Below are 12,812 nucleotides of genomic sequence, written 5' to 3' on the forward strand. Positions count from 1 at the left end.
GGCTTCCTGAACGCCTTCGGGGCACTGCACCCGGCGGGCGCCCAAGAAACGCTATCATCACAACTCCTCCATCTCCACCGACCCTCCTCGTCCCCTTCCCCCGACACCCGGCTCCGAGCTGGGGGTGCCTGGGCGGTCCTCCGGCCGGAGGGGAGCGAGGGGCCGGTCCGTAACGGAGACGCGACGACCCGGCGGCGCCGTCCCCGGAGGGGCTGCTTCACCCCGCCTTCGGGGCGGGGGACGAGGATGCGGTAAAATGCGGGGCCCGGGGAGAGAGGGAGTCACGGATGAACCCGGGGGAACCCCCTCCTGGGGGCCGTAGGGCAAGGGGCCGCAGGAGCCCAGCCGGCATCACGCCGGGGGAGAGGGGTCGGGGGCTCAACGCCACAGTCCGCCACCTGGCGCTCCGGCAGAAGGCGGGCGCGGGCCTCGGCGCTCGCGAACCCACGCCAATGCGTCCGCAGATCCCAGCGTTCTCTCTTGCCATTGTTAAAAACTAGAACACGGTCAATCCCTTGAGAGGAGGGAGGGAGAAGGAAAACTGATCCTTTCCCCGATGGGACCGGCCCAACTGCCGATCCCCGGGCAGTGGGCCAGCCGGGGTCGTTGGCTTCCCCAGACTTGCCCGGGGAGCTCGATTCAGAGGATTCGGAGGGGAGGAGTACGCACGGGGCCCAACACCCGAAGCCTATCATATCCCCCCTTCACTCACGAGACCGCTGCCGGCGCCCAGCCGCAGCCGCCTCCTCCCTTCCTCCCCGGGGCCCCCGAGCCGGTTCCCGCTCCTCAGACCCGAAACCCCATCGTCCCCAACGTCACCGCCGCCCAGAGCTGCCCTTCTAGGCCGCTTCCTGCCCGCAGTTCACAGGGCTTCTGGAGCAGGATAACTGCCTTCCGAGGAAGGGCACGTCCCCGGCCCGCTCCGCGCCGGGGCCGCGGACCAACCTTTCTCCTCCAGACCAGCTCATCGTTTCATAGAAAGGGCCTGAAGCGGAATAACCTGCTGGGACCCAACATCTAAGGGGGAAAGCCAAATGACTGCATTTCGAATTCTCGGAAGAGGGACGAAGAGCCAGTTGGGCGTAAATAACGCTCCGCGGATTCGATGGCTACTCGAAGACGACCGGTTACGTCCGACACGGAACACCGCTCGGGGAAGGTGTCGGACGGGCCGCGCCAAGTCACCGAGGGAGACGGGGGCGGGCGGTTGTCCGACTGTCCTCGCTGGATCACTGGGGGAGAGACGGGGACGGAGACTGGAGAGCGGGGTGTCGGATGGGGGGGGGAGAGAGCCCAGAGCCGCAAGTCGACTGTTTCTGATCCAGCAGGCGCTGGGCTCCCTAACATACTGGGTTTTCCCCCACCCCGAGAGCCACGATACAGTCACTCACCCTATCCCGACTGGATGACCGCTCCAGCCTCCTTTCTGACCTTCCAACCTCCTGACTCTCCCCACTTCAGTGCACACTTCACTCTGCTGCCTGGACGATCTTTCTACGGAAACATTCCGGGCACGTCGCCGCCCTGCTCAAAAATCTCCAAACAGAAACTCCTCGCCAGCGGCCTCAAAGGTCTCCGTCGCCTTGCCCCTCCTTACCTCACCTCCCTTCTCCCCCTTCCCCAACCCGGCCCGCCCAGCCCGCTCCTCGGCTGCCGCTCGCCTTCTCGCCGGGCCTCCTCTCGCCCGTCCCGCCGTCGACCCCCGGCCCACGTTCTACCTCCGGCCCGGAACGTCCTCCCTCCTCAAATCCGCCAATCACACTTCCCCCCCCCCCCCCTTCAAAGCCCTACTGAAGGCTCGCCTCCTCCAAGAGGCCCCCCTCCTCAGCTCCCCCACCCCTCCGCATCACCCCGACTCGCTCCCTTTGCTCTACCCCCCTCTCCCCGCCCCCCAGCACTTCTTTATATAGGTACACAACTATAATTCTATTTATTTATATCGATGCCTGTCTGCTCGTTTCGACGCCTGCCTCCCCGCTTCTACGCTGTAAGCGCTCGGCGCGGGCGAGGACCGTCTCTCTTTGTCGCCGAACCGTACTTCCCAAGCGCTTGGTACGGCGCTCTGCACGCGGTAAGCGCCCGATAAATACGACTGACCGAACGAATGGGAACGACTCCATTTTCAAAGGCACCCGCAAGGATGACTGAATGGAGTCAGCTCACCAGAAGATCTGTTTTCAGTCTTAATAAACAACCGGTCCAGGACCCCACCGGTGGGGCCTCGTGGGGCCGGGCCCCGGCCCCGACCGGCTCTCCGGGACCCGTCCAGGACGGACCCGCTACCGCGGCGGTCGAAACCAGGCGCTGGGCGTCTTTATCTGTCCCGAGGAGAAGACGGCCTCTCCTCCGGGCAGGAGGCGTAAGGGAAGAGGAGAGGGTGGGAGACAGAACGTCCTAGTGTTTCTCCCCAGTTCCCAGATCTGGAGCCCGTGGACCCTGAGCAGTGCTGGATGGAGGTGGGGAAGGCCAGGGGCAGGAGGCGAGAGCCCCAGCTAGGTGAATCGATAGGCTCCCCCGCCCCGCGCAGAGCCCCCAAGGCTGACCCGGTCCCCCCTCCGCCTCCCCAGGTCGGGAGTGGGGGGGTGGGGGGGACCCGGGGGCGGGGTTGGGGCCGATGAGCCTCTGTCAACGGGCCTTCCCCCCCCCCCCGTCTCCCGCCGTTGTCCACCACAGGAGTGAATCAGCGTCCCCCGGGCGGGACGCCCCCACTTGGGGCCGCGCCGCCCCGCTGGCCGGCGCCCAGGGCGGACCGGCCGGGCCCGGGGGCGGGGCTGGCAGAACGGCAGTGGGTGCCAGAGAGGGCCGGGCCCGGGCGGATCCGACGATCAGCCCGGCCGAGTCCCCGCCCCGCCCCGCCGACGGCCCAGCGCTCCGCCGAGGATGACGGGCTAGGGTTGGGCCAGGGCTGCATTCTCCGTTATCATTCGGGGGAGTAAAGGCCAGTTCTCTCCCCGCCGCCGGCCCCCCGAGATTAGAAGCCCCAAGGCCGACCTGACGGCGCTGCATCTACCGCGGCGCCCAGCCCCTCGTTCGGCAGGCGAGCGGGCGAACGCGACGATCGTCGTCGTCATCGACCTCGGGCGCTTCCTCGGCCAAGGCCGGGGCCCGGCCCAGGAGCGGGTACGCCTGAGAGTCAACGTTCTTCGTCCACATCGTGCCCCTGGGCCGCCTGTCAGCTGTGTGGCTTTGGGCAAGTCACTTAACTTCTCTGTGCCTCAGTTACCTCGTCTGTAAAATGGGGATTAAGGCTGTGAGCCCCACGTGGGAACGACCCGCTTCCCCCGTGTCTACCCCGGCGCTTAGAACGGTGCTCGGCACAGAGTAAGCGCCGAACAAATACCGACGTTATCATCATCACGTCGAGGCCCGTCCGGGGGGGGGGGGGGGGGGGGCCCGCGGCTTCTCCTCCTCCCCTCCCCGACCCGGACGGGTCCCGGCCCCACCCCCAGCCTCAGAGCCCGGTTCGAATTCTACCATCTTCCTCGGGAATCTGAGCCCCGGAAGGAGCGGGCACGGAACGGGATGAAAACCAACCACTCGGGGCCGGGGGGGGGGGGGGGGGGAGCCGATGGGAAGGGGTGCTCGGCCGTCCCTCTGCCTCCTTCCTCCGGGCTGAAACGTTAGGTTACTAGCTAGTGACCAGTCACAACGCGGTCTAGTTCCAGGGGCTCATCGTCTAGACTATTTCAGGGTAGGTCTTCCCTTTTAGACCGTCAGGTCCTCGAGAGCAGGGCTCATCTCCGGTAACTCTACGGTACTCTCTCCCCCGCGACAGGTGCTCCGTAAATACTCCTGACCGACAGAGTCGAACCGAGATCCCCGCACGCTATTTCCCCGGGTTTGGGTTCACGCCAGTTATCTCCCTCGGCTTGGATTGGCATCCAGCCCCCGGCCCCCTCCGCTACTGGGAGGGATTCGAGCTCGAGGGAGTGCCCGGGGCCGTAATGTTGCTATAATTACACGTCGGCTATGCGTCATTTATCATCGTTCGTGCCGAGCGTAACGACCGGATTCCCTTAGCCCTCTCTGGGTCTGAAAGAATACTGCCTCGGCATAACCGTGTGATCTCCGGAGACGGAAAGCCACGGGTAGATTTTTTCCGACAGAGACCCCGGTTCCCGGTGGGTTTCGGCTCAGCGGCCCGAGCGGGGAGACGGCCCCCGCGGGTTGGGAGGGGGGAGATGGGAGCCGAAGGGGCACGGGTTCCGGGACCCGGCCGGGGTGGGCGGCGGTAGCTGCGGCTCCGGGGCAGCGGGGAAGGCGCCTCCGAGAACCTTCCCTCTGCCTGCCTGGGACCATCGTGCGGGTCCGGCCCGGACCCGAGCCCGGCCCTGCCCCAGGTAGACTGAAGGGTCGGAGGTCCAACACCGGGCTCCGACGCAGACTCGGGCACGAGGGTCTGCAAGCTGGGCCCCAGGCTTCCCGCCGGGCTCCCCGGAGGAGCACTGCCTCGCCGGCCCGCTCGAGGACGACGGAGGAAGAAACAACGTCCCCGGGTTCCGTCCCCTCGAACGCGGGTACTCGGACGCGTCGAGGGCTCTCGTCCCAGAAGGTGGCTGAGGCCGATTAAAAGCTCGTTAACGGAGGCCCGAGACCCCCGTTCGGATGCCCAGATGACTCCACCGCACCAAGCCGAGCCCAAGTGTTAACTGAAGACGCGACTCACCCATACTTGGTGGAGTCACCCCATCCCACCCCGCCCCACCTCACCCACATAACCCAGGGTGGTCGGATCATTACGCTCGGGGAAGGAAGGAAAGGCGCTCCCAGGGGGAGACCGAACCTTCGGGGCCTCAGAAAGGCAGCCCCCCGAGCGTGACCGCAGGGCGCTTTCTCAGCCCTAATCACAATTTCAATCCAACCTCCCGACAGCCGGACCGGGGGAGAAGAACGCGAACTCCAGGGTCCCCCCCGGCCACGGTGAGCCCCGCCAGGCCGTCCATCCAACCGGAGCGGCGGCCCCCGTCCCGGTCGTCCGGTCCGGACCCGCTCCTCTCCCGGGCATTTATCCCCCGGCCCCGGGGTTCTCCCACCTGCCAGGGCATCTCGATACAGCTGCACGAAGTGAGTGAACACATCCTTGGGCAAGCACTTCTCGTCGGGCAAGCACTGCAGAAGAACGACAATCTCGGACTGACCCACCGCATGCATGCCCTTCGTGGTGAAGCACCAGCACCTCCTGTTCACATCTGCGGGAAGAAACGGGGTGCTCGGGAAGGCGGCCGCGGGCATCTTCACGCCCCCTCCCCGAGGCCGGCCGCCAGCGGGCCCGCTCCCCTCGAGGCCCGGGGCAGCGGGCTGGGGTCCACGGACCGGTCGAGGCCCGGGACGGCGGCGGCGGAGTCCCCTGGATGAGCCGGTGGCCCCGAGAGGCGGTTGACAAGTAGGAAAACCAGTGGCGGGGAGGGGAAGCATCCGGCCGCGCAACGTCCGTACGAAACCGGTGCCGTTAACCGGAGACGGCCGGACGCTGATCGTCCTCCGGCGGCAGAAGGCCACGCGGAAAAAGCTACTGGAAGCCAGGGGACCCGGATCCGGTCCCAGCGCCGCCACCTGCCCACTGCGTGACCCTCGACGGGTCACTGGACCTCCCTGGGCCTTGGGTTTCTCATCTGTAAAATGGGGATACGATGCCCACTCTCCCTCCCTCTCGGTCTGTGAGCCCCGCGGGGGCCAGGGACCGTGTCCGATCAGATCGGGTTGGCCCTATCTTAGGATGGGGCGGAGCCTGGCTCGGCACGCGGCGATCCCTTTCTCCGTACGCACCGTGTGGCCGGGACTGCGGCCGTTTCAGCCACACGCGCGCTCGGAGAAGAATTTCACCGACCGGATCGTTGCGCTGCGCCTGGAAACTCTCCGAGGCCCGGAATGAACGGAGAGTCCACCCCTTGCCCGCGCCCACTCCCGTAGCCACGGGGGGGGGGGGGGGAGGGCCACTGTCCCCATCGGTCAGGCGGCGGGCACCGCCGCCGGTCAAGAATGCTTCCCTTTAGACGCACGGGTCCTCGGATGGAATTTTAAACGCGCAGATGGGTCCAGAGCATGGCTTTAAGTGCAGGGTTCTTTTGGGGGGGGGGGGGGGTGTCCATGCGTTACGTCGGGGGGAGGTTACAGGTCAGTGAGGTTCAGAAAAGTCTAGCTTACGGGAAGGCGGGGTCGGCTTAGCGGAAAGAGCACTGGGCCGGGGCCAGCTCCGCCCCTGGCCTTGTACGCGGTCTCGACCAAAGTCGCTTAACCTCTCTGTTAACGGTCCCTCTAGACCGTGAGCTCGTTCTGGGCGGGGACTGTGTCGGTTAGATTGTTGCGCAGAACTCTCCCGAGCACTTACTACAGTGCTCTGCATACGGTAGGTGCTCAATAAATACCACCGACTGACCGACCGTCTCCGGGCCTCAGCTCCCCCATCTGTAAAACGGAGGAGGAGACGGACACGCCGAGCCTCCGCGTGGGACAGGAACGGTCCCCGCTCTCGTAAGCCCGAATCTACCCCCCGGTTTAGCACGTAAGAAGCGCCGAGTATATGCTCTAAAAACAGAGGCCGGGGAGCCCTTACTTACAGTTGACCATTTTGACCATAGACAGCAAATTCGCGTTCAGCACGAAGACCAGCGGGTCAGGCCCGCCGTCCTCCAGCTGCTGCATCACTGAGATCTGCGACGGCCTCTCTTCCACCGCGTAGTCTGCAGGGAGGAACGGCGGGCTCAGCGGAGACCCGGCGCGGGGCCGGACCGAAAATCAGCCTCCCCCGCGTATTCGGTCGGCCCCGCGCCCGCCGCTCGCCTCGTCCCACCCCGGAAAAACCCACGTGCCTAACTCCTGGACTCGGTGGTTTCCTTCCTCTGAAACTGATTTTAACGTCTGTCCCCCCCCCCCCCCCCGTGAGACTCTGAGTTCTTGGAGGACAGGGATCGTGTATACCGACCGGACCCCTACTCTCCCGAGCGCTCGGTAAACCCTCGACGCCACCGAGCTGAGTGGACCCACCACCTCTTTTTACCAAGCCCGATTCACTCGTCGAAGCAGCCGGGTCCGTTTCAGAGACGAGAGGGAAGAAGGAAAGGAGGGAGGGAGAGAGAGAGAACCAGAGAGAGAGAGAGAGAGAGAGAGAGAGAGAGACGTGAAGACAGAGGAGGACAGGCAGAGAGAAGCACAGAGAAGTCCCTACCCGCAGAACCCGCCGGGAAAGGTTGGTATATCCGCTTGGGCGCTCAGTGCAGCGCTCTGCACGCGGTAAGCGCTCAATAAATGCGACCGAATGAATGAATGAATGCATCCCGGAGATCAGCAAGACGATCTGCTCCCCTTCCGAGTGCCCTCCTGGGGCCTTCCAAGCCTACCCCGTTCAGGGCCTGACTGCCGGTCAGTGGGGAGGCCATTTCCGGCCAGATGCCACCCGCCAATCCCAACGCTCGGTCTTGGGTCCCGGACCGAGTCGAGGCTTGCAAACGGCAAGCGTCACGGTCTCGCGTCCGCGGCAGGCCCCGCTCGTGCCCTCCGGGTGCCGCTCCCTCGTGGGGAGACGGGGGCGGGCCGACGGACGTTCTAACCCGAGGGGTGGGATTCCCGGCCTGTCCGAACCCCATCTAAACATCCGCGAGGAGGACGGCGACGGCCGGGAAACCGACCCCCGGGTTGGGCCGCAAAGAAGGGCTCGTTCCGCGTCGTGCCCGGGACGCCGTCTCCCTGACAACGGCCGGATTCGAGACCGGGGGTGGGGAGGGGAGGGAGAGCTCGGGGCCCCGGTGACAGAGCCACTTCCATGCACCTAGCCTACGAGAGCCTCGGGTGAAAAGACGGCGACGGGGCTTAAGAAAACCTAGATCGTTAGTCTGGAGCGGTCCCGGCAGGGGTGGTCCGTCAGTTAGATTTCCAGGCGGAGCGGCTAAGATCGGGGTTTGGTCGCAGCGTCTGAAAACAGCACGGCGGGTCGGTTTATTTTAACGATCCGGTCGGCCGCCCGAACTGCCCACGGACCCTAAATAAGAGAGCGGGCCCCGACTTCGGAAGGCTAAGGAATCATCCGGGCCCCCGGCTGTCCACCCTCGGCTGGCTCCCGATCCATTTTAGCCATCCCGAGAGGAGGCTGGCCGCTGCTGAGGCCCGGGAGGGGCGAGGTCCGTCGGTCCCCGGCCCGGCGGCCCGGAGAGCCGGCACCCAGGCAGGGCCCCGGGGCCCGCGGCGGCGAGCCCGGGCCCGGCCCACGTGGACTCTCACCTCCTTTGACGCCGGTGGAGATGAGAATCGGGGGAAGACCATCTTCGGGAATGAGGTTCATCGCGCTTCCAACGGGACTTCCGACCTGAGTTATGCTCCCAGAGAACGTGGAAATGTCCGCCTACAAGGTACCAAACGAGCGAGGACGGCACCTCAGCGAGGTCAGGCACTGGACCAGGACCGCTCTGATATCCTAGAAAGGAATCGGAGACCCGGCCGCCGGGGGACGCGGAAGGGGCCCTTCTGAGGTCGGAACGTCTCCGGCGCTCAACTCGGGGCCCGGTCGGAAGCGCAGAGAGGACCCTTGTCCCCGACCAAACCCTAAGTCCGAGAGATGTCCCCGGAAATCCTCTCGCCTCCCACGCGACCCCACGAGAAGGGAAAAGGCCGGGGGAAGAGCGAGGGGGCTCCATCCCGGGGCCGGCTGGCAGGCCGGACTTCTGCCGTCACGCAGACCGCCGCCGTCTGCGGAGCCCGAGGGCCGGGGTTCTCACCCTAGCTCTGCCGCCCGCCTGCTGTGTCGCCCCGGGTAACTCATTTAACTGCTCTGTGCCTCGGTTCCCTCACTTGCGAAATGGAGACTCGGTACCGTGAAGCGGCGCGCCACAGTGGGGGGGGGGGGGGGCGGGGGGGGCCCGGGCCGGGGAGTCGGAAGGCCACGGGTCCTGATCCCGGCTCCGCCGCTCCGCCGCTCCTCTTAAACGGGGATTAAGACCGTGAGCCCCAGGTGGGTCAGCGACTGGGTCCGAGCCCGTTTGCCTTCATCCACCCCAGCGCTCAGTACGGGGCCCGGAACGGAGTAAGTGCTTAACGCACACCACGGTTCTTATGGCCACGATCGCGCGTCTATTCCGGCGCTCGGTACGGCGCTTGGCACCTAATAAGCGCCTGACATGTACCGATACTATTACCGTTGCAGATCTCGGGGCCAGATCTCAGGGCTCCCCACCCCGTGCCGCGGGCTCCCTCCTCCCGCACGACTGCCTGGGGGGACAGGAGGGGCAAGCAAGGACTGGGAGAACTGCAGGTTTCCGGCAGCCAGCCGACGGCGCGGCTCCCCCCGGTCCGCGCCCCTCATTCGCGGAGAAGGCTACGACCCGGAGCGCCCCGCCGAGGAGACGACGTGTGACTTCGGGCGAGTCCCTCAACTTCCCCGTGCCTCGGTTACCTCGTCTGTAAAACGGGGATGAGGACCGCGAGCCCCACGTGGGACGGGCTGACGACCCCCGTATCTTCCCCAGCGCTTACAGCGGCGCCTGGCACACGGTCGGCGTTTAACAGATACCATTAGTACAGAAAGAGCGTTTCCAGCTATGGTCCCGGGCAGTTTTCTTCCAGTCCCGGGGGTCTCCGTCTGGCTTCCACCACCTCTCCCCCCCGGCCCGAACCTCTATCCCGCAGCAAACCCGCCAGGCTCCGGCCCCCCCCGTCCTCCAAACCTCCGGGAACCCCCAACCGACCCCCAAGGCCCCCCCCCGGGCTCATCAGGCTGACGGCCGCCTGGGCACCCGGACGTTTTATTCCCATCTCCAGCCCGTAGGCACCCGGGACTAGTTTCATGTGAAACAGCGGGGCTCGGTGGAAAGGGCCCGGCCTTGGGAGTCAGAGGCCGTGGGTCTGAATCCCGGCTCTGCCGCCCGTCGGCCGTGTGACCGCGGGCCAGTCGCTTGGCTTCTCTGTGCCTCGGTGACCTCATCTGGAAAATGGGGAGCGAGACCGTGAGCCTCCCGGGGGACCATCCGATGCCCCTGTATCGCCCCCAGCGCTTAGGACCGCGCTCCGCACGTAGTAAGCGCGTAACAGATACCAACGTCGTCATTATGATTACTATCCGCACATTCGACTCCTGATCCCAGCGGTTTCATCCTGACATCTTTGCGCTGTTTCTTGTTACGGCCTTCTTCTCCCTCCCGCTCCACCTCGTCTACCGGTAAATCGTTTCTGCCAGCGTCTCCCCCTTCGGTCTGTAAGGCGCCGGGGGGGCAGTGAGCAGTCCGGGTCTGGCTTCCGCCGCGCTCGGAAAGGAAGCGCCCGCTAAAGAGCCTCTGTCTTTCCTCAGACGAAACTCCCGCCGGCGGTCCAGAGAGAGGCCCTCCGACCTGGGGACAGTCCAAACGGGTCCGGTCCTCTTACCTCGGCCGAGACGGCGCCGTCGGTCCCGGGCTTGGCGAGGTCGTGCGCCACGGCCAGCGTCCCCGCCGAGGGAGTCCCGCTCACGGTTAACTTGGCGGCGTCGGCCACTTCCCCGTTGGGCAGGATCCCGTCCGCAAACCAGACGCGTCTCTGCTCTCGAGGCGGAGCCACTTGAGGGACCGGAAAGACACGAGAGGCGTCAACGGGGCAAACGTGACGGTCTCTCCAGGGCGCCGGAAGGGCGGGCGGTGCCGGGGAGCGAGGCGGGGGGACCGGCCGCCCTCCGTTCGGCCTCGGTAGACCGGAGTCGTCCGAGCCGCTCGGGGGCGAGGCCGACCCGTACGCGGCCCCGAGTACTTTTCAGCAGAAGGCGTCCCCCACGCTGCTCTCCGACCTTCGGGTGACGTCCCTCTCCTCCACCCCTGGGCTCCTCTCCCCCGACCCCCACCTCCGTCCCCTTTACCGCTTCCTTTCTTCTTCTTTCTCCCCCTCTCCTCTGCCCTCCCATCCCCGGCCCCGAAGCCGGGAGAGAAGTCAACTGTCCCCGAGCGGGAACCGCCGGCGACGCGCCTCCGGCCCAGAGAACCGGGAAGAGCAAAGCGGCCGGGAGAAAGGACACCCTGAAGAAATCCTGCCCGACGCGGGCCGAGTGAAAAGACGATCCGAGCGAGGCAGGCGAGGCCTGCCGGGAGCCCACCCCCGGCTCCGCGGGGCAGGGGGGGGGGAGTGTGCTCCAAGAAAGACGGATGGGGCCCCGAGGAGGCCCAGGCGCCTGCCTGCCGCCAAGGAGGAGGCGGAGTCCGCCGCGGAGCGGAGCGAGGAGGGCCCGCTGGTCGGCCCACGGTGCCGGGGGGCCGCTCCGAGCACCTCCGCACCGAGTCCCCATCGAGCCCGGGACCCGGGGAAGAGCAGCCCAGATGACGGGCGGGGGGAAGAGATACCCGGCCTGGGAAAAGAACGCTCCTCCGGGGACCTGCCCCACGGTACGGCCGGGGATCGGGTCGGCGGGGCCGGCGGGGGGGAAAAGAGAGAGTGAGACGGGGAAGTCTTTGGGTTGGGCCTCGCTAGATGGACGGTGGAGCTACTCCGGTTACTATCTCCTCCGCCCCGAACCGGGCGAAGCCCCGCGCCCCGAGACCCCGTACCTCCCAGGCTCCGCAAGATCCAACGGATGGACCGGGGGGGGGCGGAGCGCCCGACCCGGGTGACCGTGTCCGCTCTGCGGGCAAGCGCCGGCCCCCCTAATTCGGCGCGCGGGCGGCCCCGGGCGGCCCTCTGAAGACGGCTAAACCGTTCAGCGCTCGGGAAAGCCCGGGCGGACCGCTCGGACCAACGGGAGGGACCGGACGCCCGCCTCGCCCTGCGGCGGCACGCACGGGACGCGACGGGCCCGACCGGAACCCGGGGCCGCCGCCCACGCCGAATCCCCACCCCGCTCCCTCTCCTCCGATCGCCCCGCGGGCCCGAGGAGGGCCCGCGGGGAGGTACTGCCGGGGAAGACGGGTCACCGTCTCGGCGGGCGACGGGGTGCCTCGGGACGGGCCCCACGCACGCACCCCTCGCCTCTCTCCTCCTCCTCCTCCTCCTCCTCCCTCCGCTCCATCCCCGACCGGCTCCCGGCCGGCTCGGCCCGCCTCCCGGGGGGCCGGGGCGGGGGTGGTTGGGGGCGGGGTCGAGGGGCGGGCGGAGAAAAGTGGAGGTTGGCTTCCCTACCTTCTGCTCCAGGGTGCTTTAACACTCCCACCGGGACCATCACGGTGGGAGGAGGAGAGCTCAGGGCCCCGGAGGCCTGGGCCTGCTGCAGGGGAGGGACAGTAGAACAGTACTCGGCCGGATTGTTAGGGTTAGGGCTCGGGCTGGACGCACTCAGCATGTTCTCCCAGGCTTGAGCTGAAGCAAACACAGACACGGTCAGTGTGAACGGATCGCCGGACTCGGGCGCCCGGGGCCCCGCCCCCGGCCCCTCCGGGCCCCGGCCCCCGCGACCGCCCCTCTGTCTTCAGCGCGGCCTCCGCGGCCGGAGAGGGCCCGCTCGGGGAAGGAGGTCACGGAGCGGAGCCGACCGCTCTTCGCCGGCGGCCCCCGAGCGAGGGTCGCGCGCCTCTTCCTCCTTGGGGGCCGGGGAGCTGCCCTGCGGGGAGCGCCGCCCCCCCCCCCCCCCCCCCCCCGCCCGGCTCCACCCGTTTCCTCGGCGGACGGTGACCCGCCGACGTGGGACGGGGCGCCTCGTCTTCTGGGCCTTCTAACGTGGAGCCCCGGGGCCCCGCGCACCCTACGGTCGGTTCCCCGGGCCCCCGGGAACCCCGCCATCGCGGTGGGGACCCGCGCGCCGTTCGGCCGGTGCTCTCGGCCCCCGGGAGCCCCGCCGCCGCAGGGGGACCTGCGCCCCCCACGGTCAGTTTCCCGGGCCCTCGGGAGTCCCGCTGTCACGGCGGGGACTCGCCCGCCGTTCGGCCGGTGCCCCC

The 12,812-nt window shown here is 67.3% G+C and overlaps 1 protein-coding gene across 1 annotated transcript in view; it reads right to left on the reverse strand.

The window, feature by feature from the left end:
* Positions 1-12,812, reverse strand: part of ZFYVE9 (zinc finger FYVE-type containing 9) — a 63,385-nt gene that overhangs the window by 6,127 nt on the left and 44,446 nt on the right. The window contains 5 exon segments of the mRNA XM_029046733.2: positions 5,034-5,189; positions 6,558-6,680; positions 8,215-8,335; positions 10,348-10,517; positions 12,061-12,237. Coding sequence (XP_028902566.1) covers positions 5,034-5,189; positions 6,558-6,680; positions 8,215-8,335; positions 10,348-10,517; positions 12,061-12,237 — 747 coding nt within the window.

Source organism: Ornithorhynchus anatinus, chromosome 18, assembly GCF_004115215.2.
Source record: "Ornithorhynchus anatinus isolate Pmale09 chromosome 18, mOrnAna1.pri.v4, whole genome shotgun sequence".
In the NCBI taxonomy this organism is placed as follows: Eukaryota; Metazoa; Chordata; class Mammalia; order Monotremata; family Ornithorhynchidae; genus Ornithorhynchus; species Ornithorhynchus anatinus.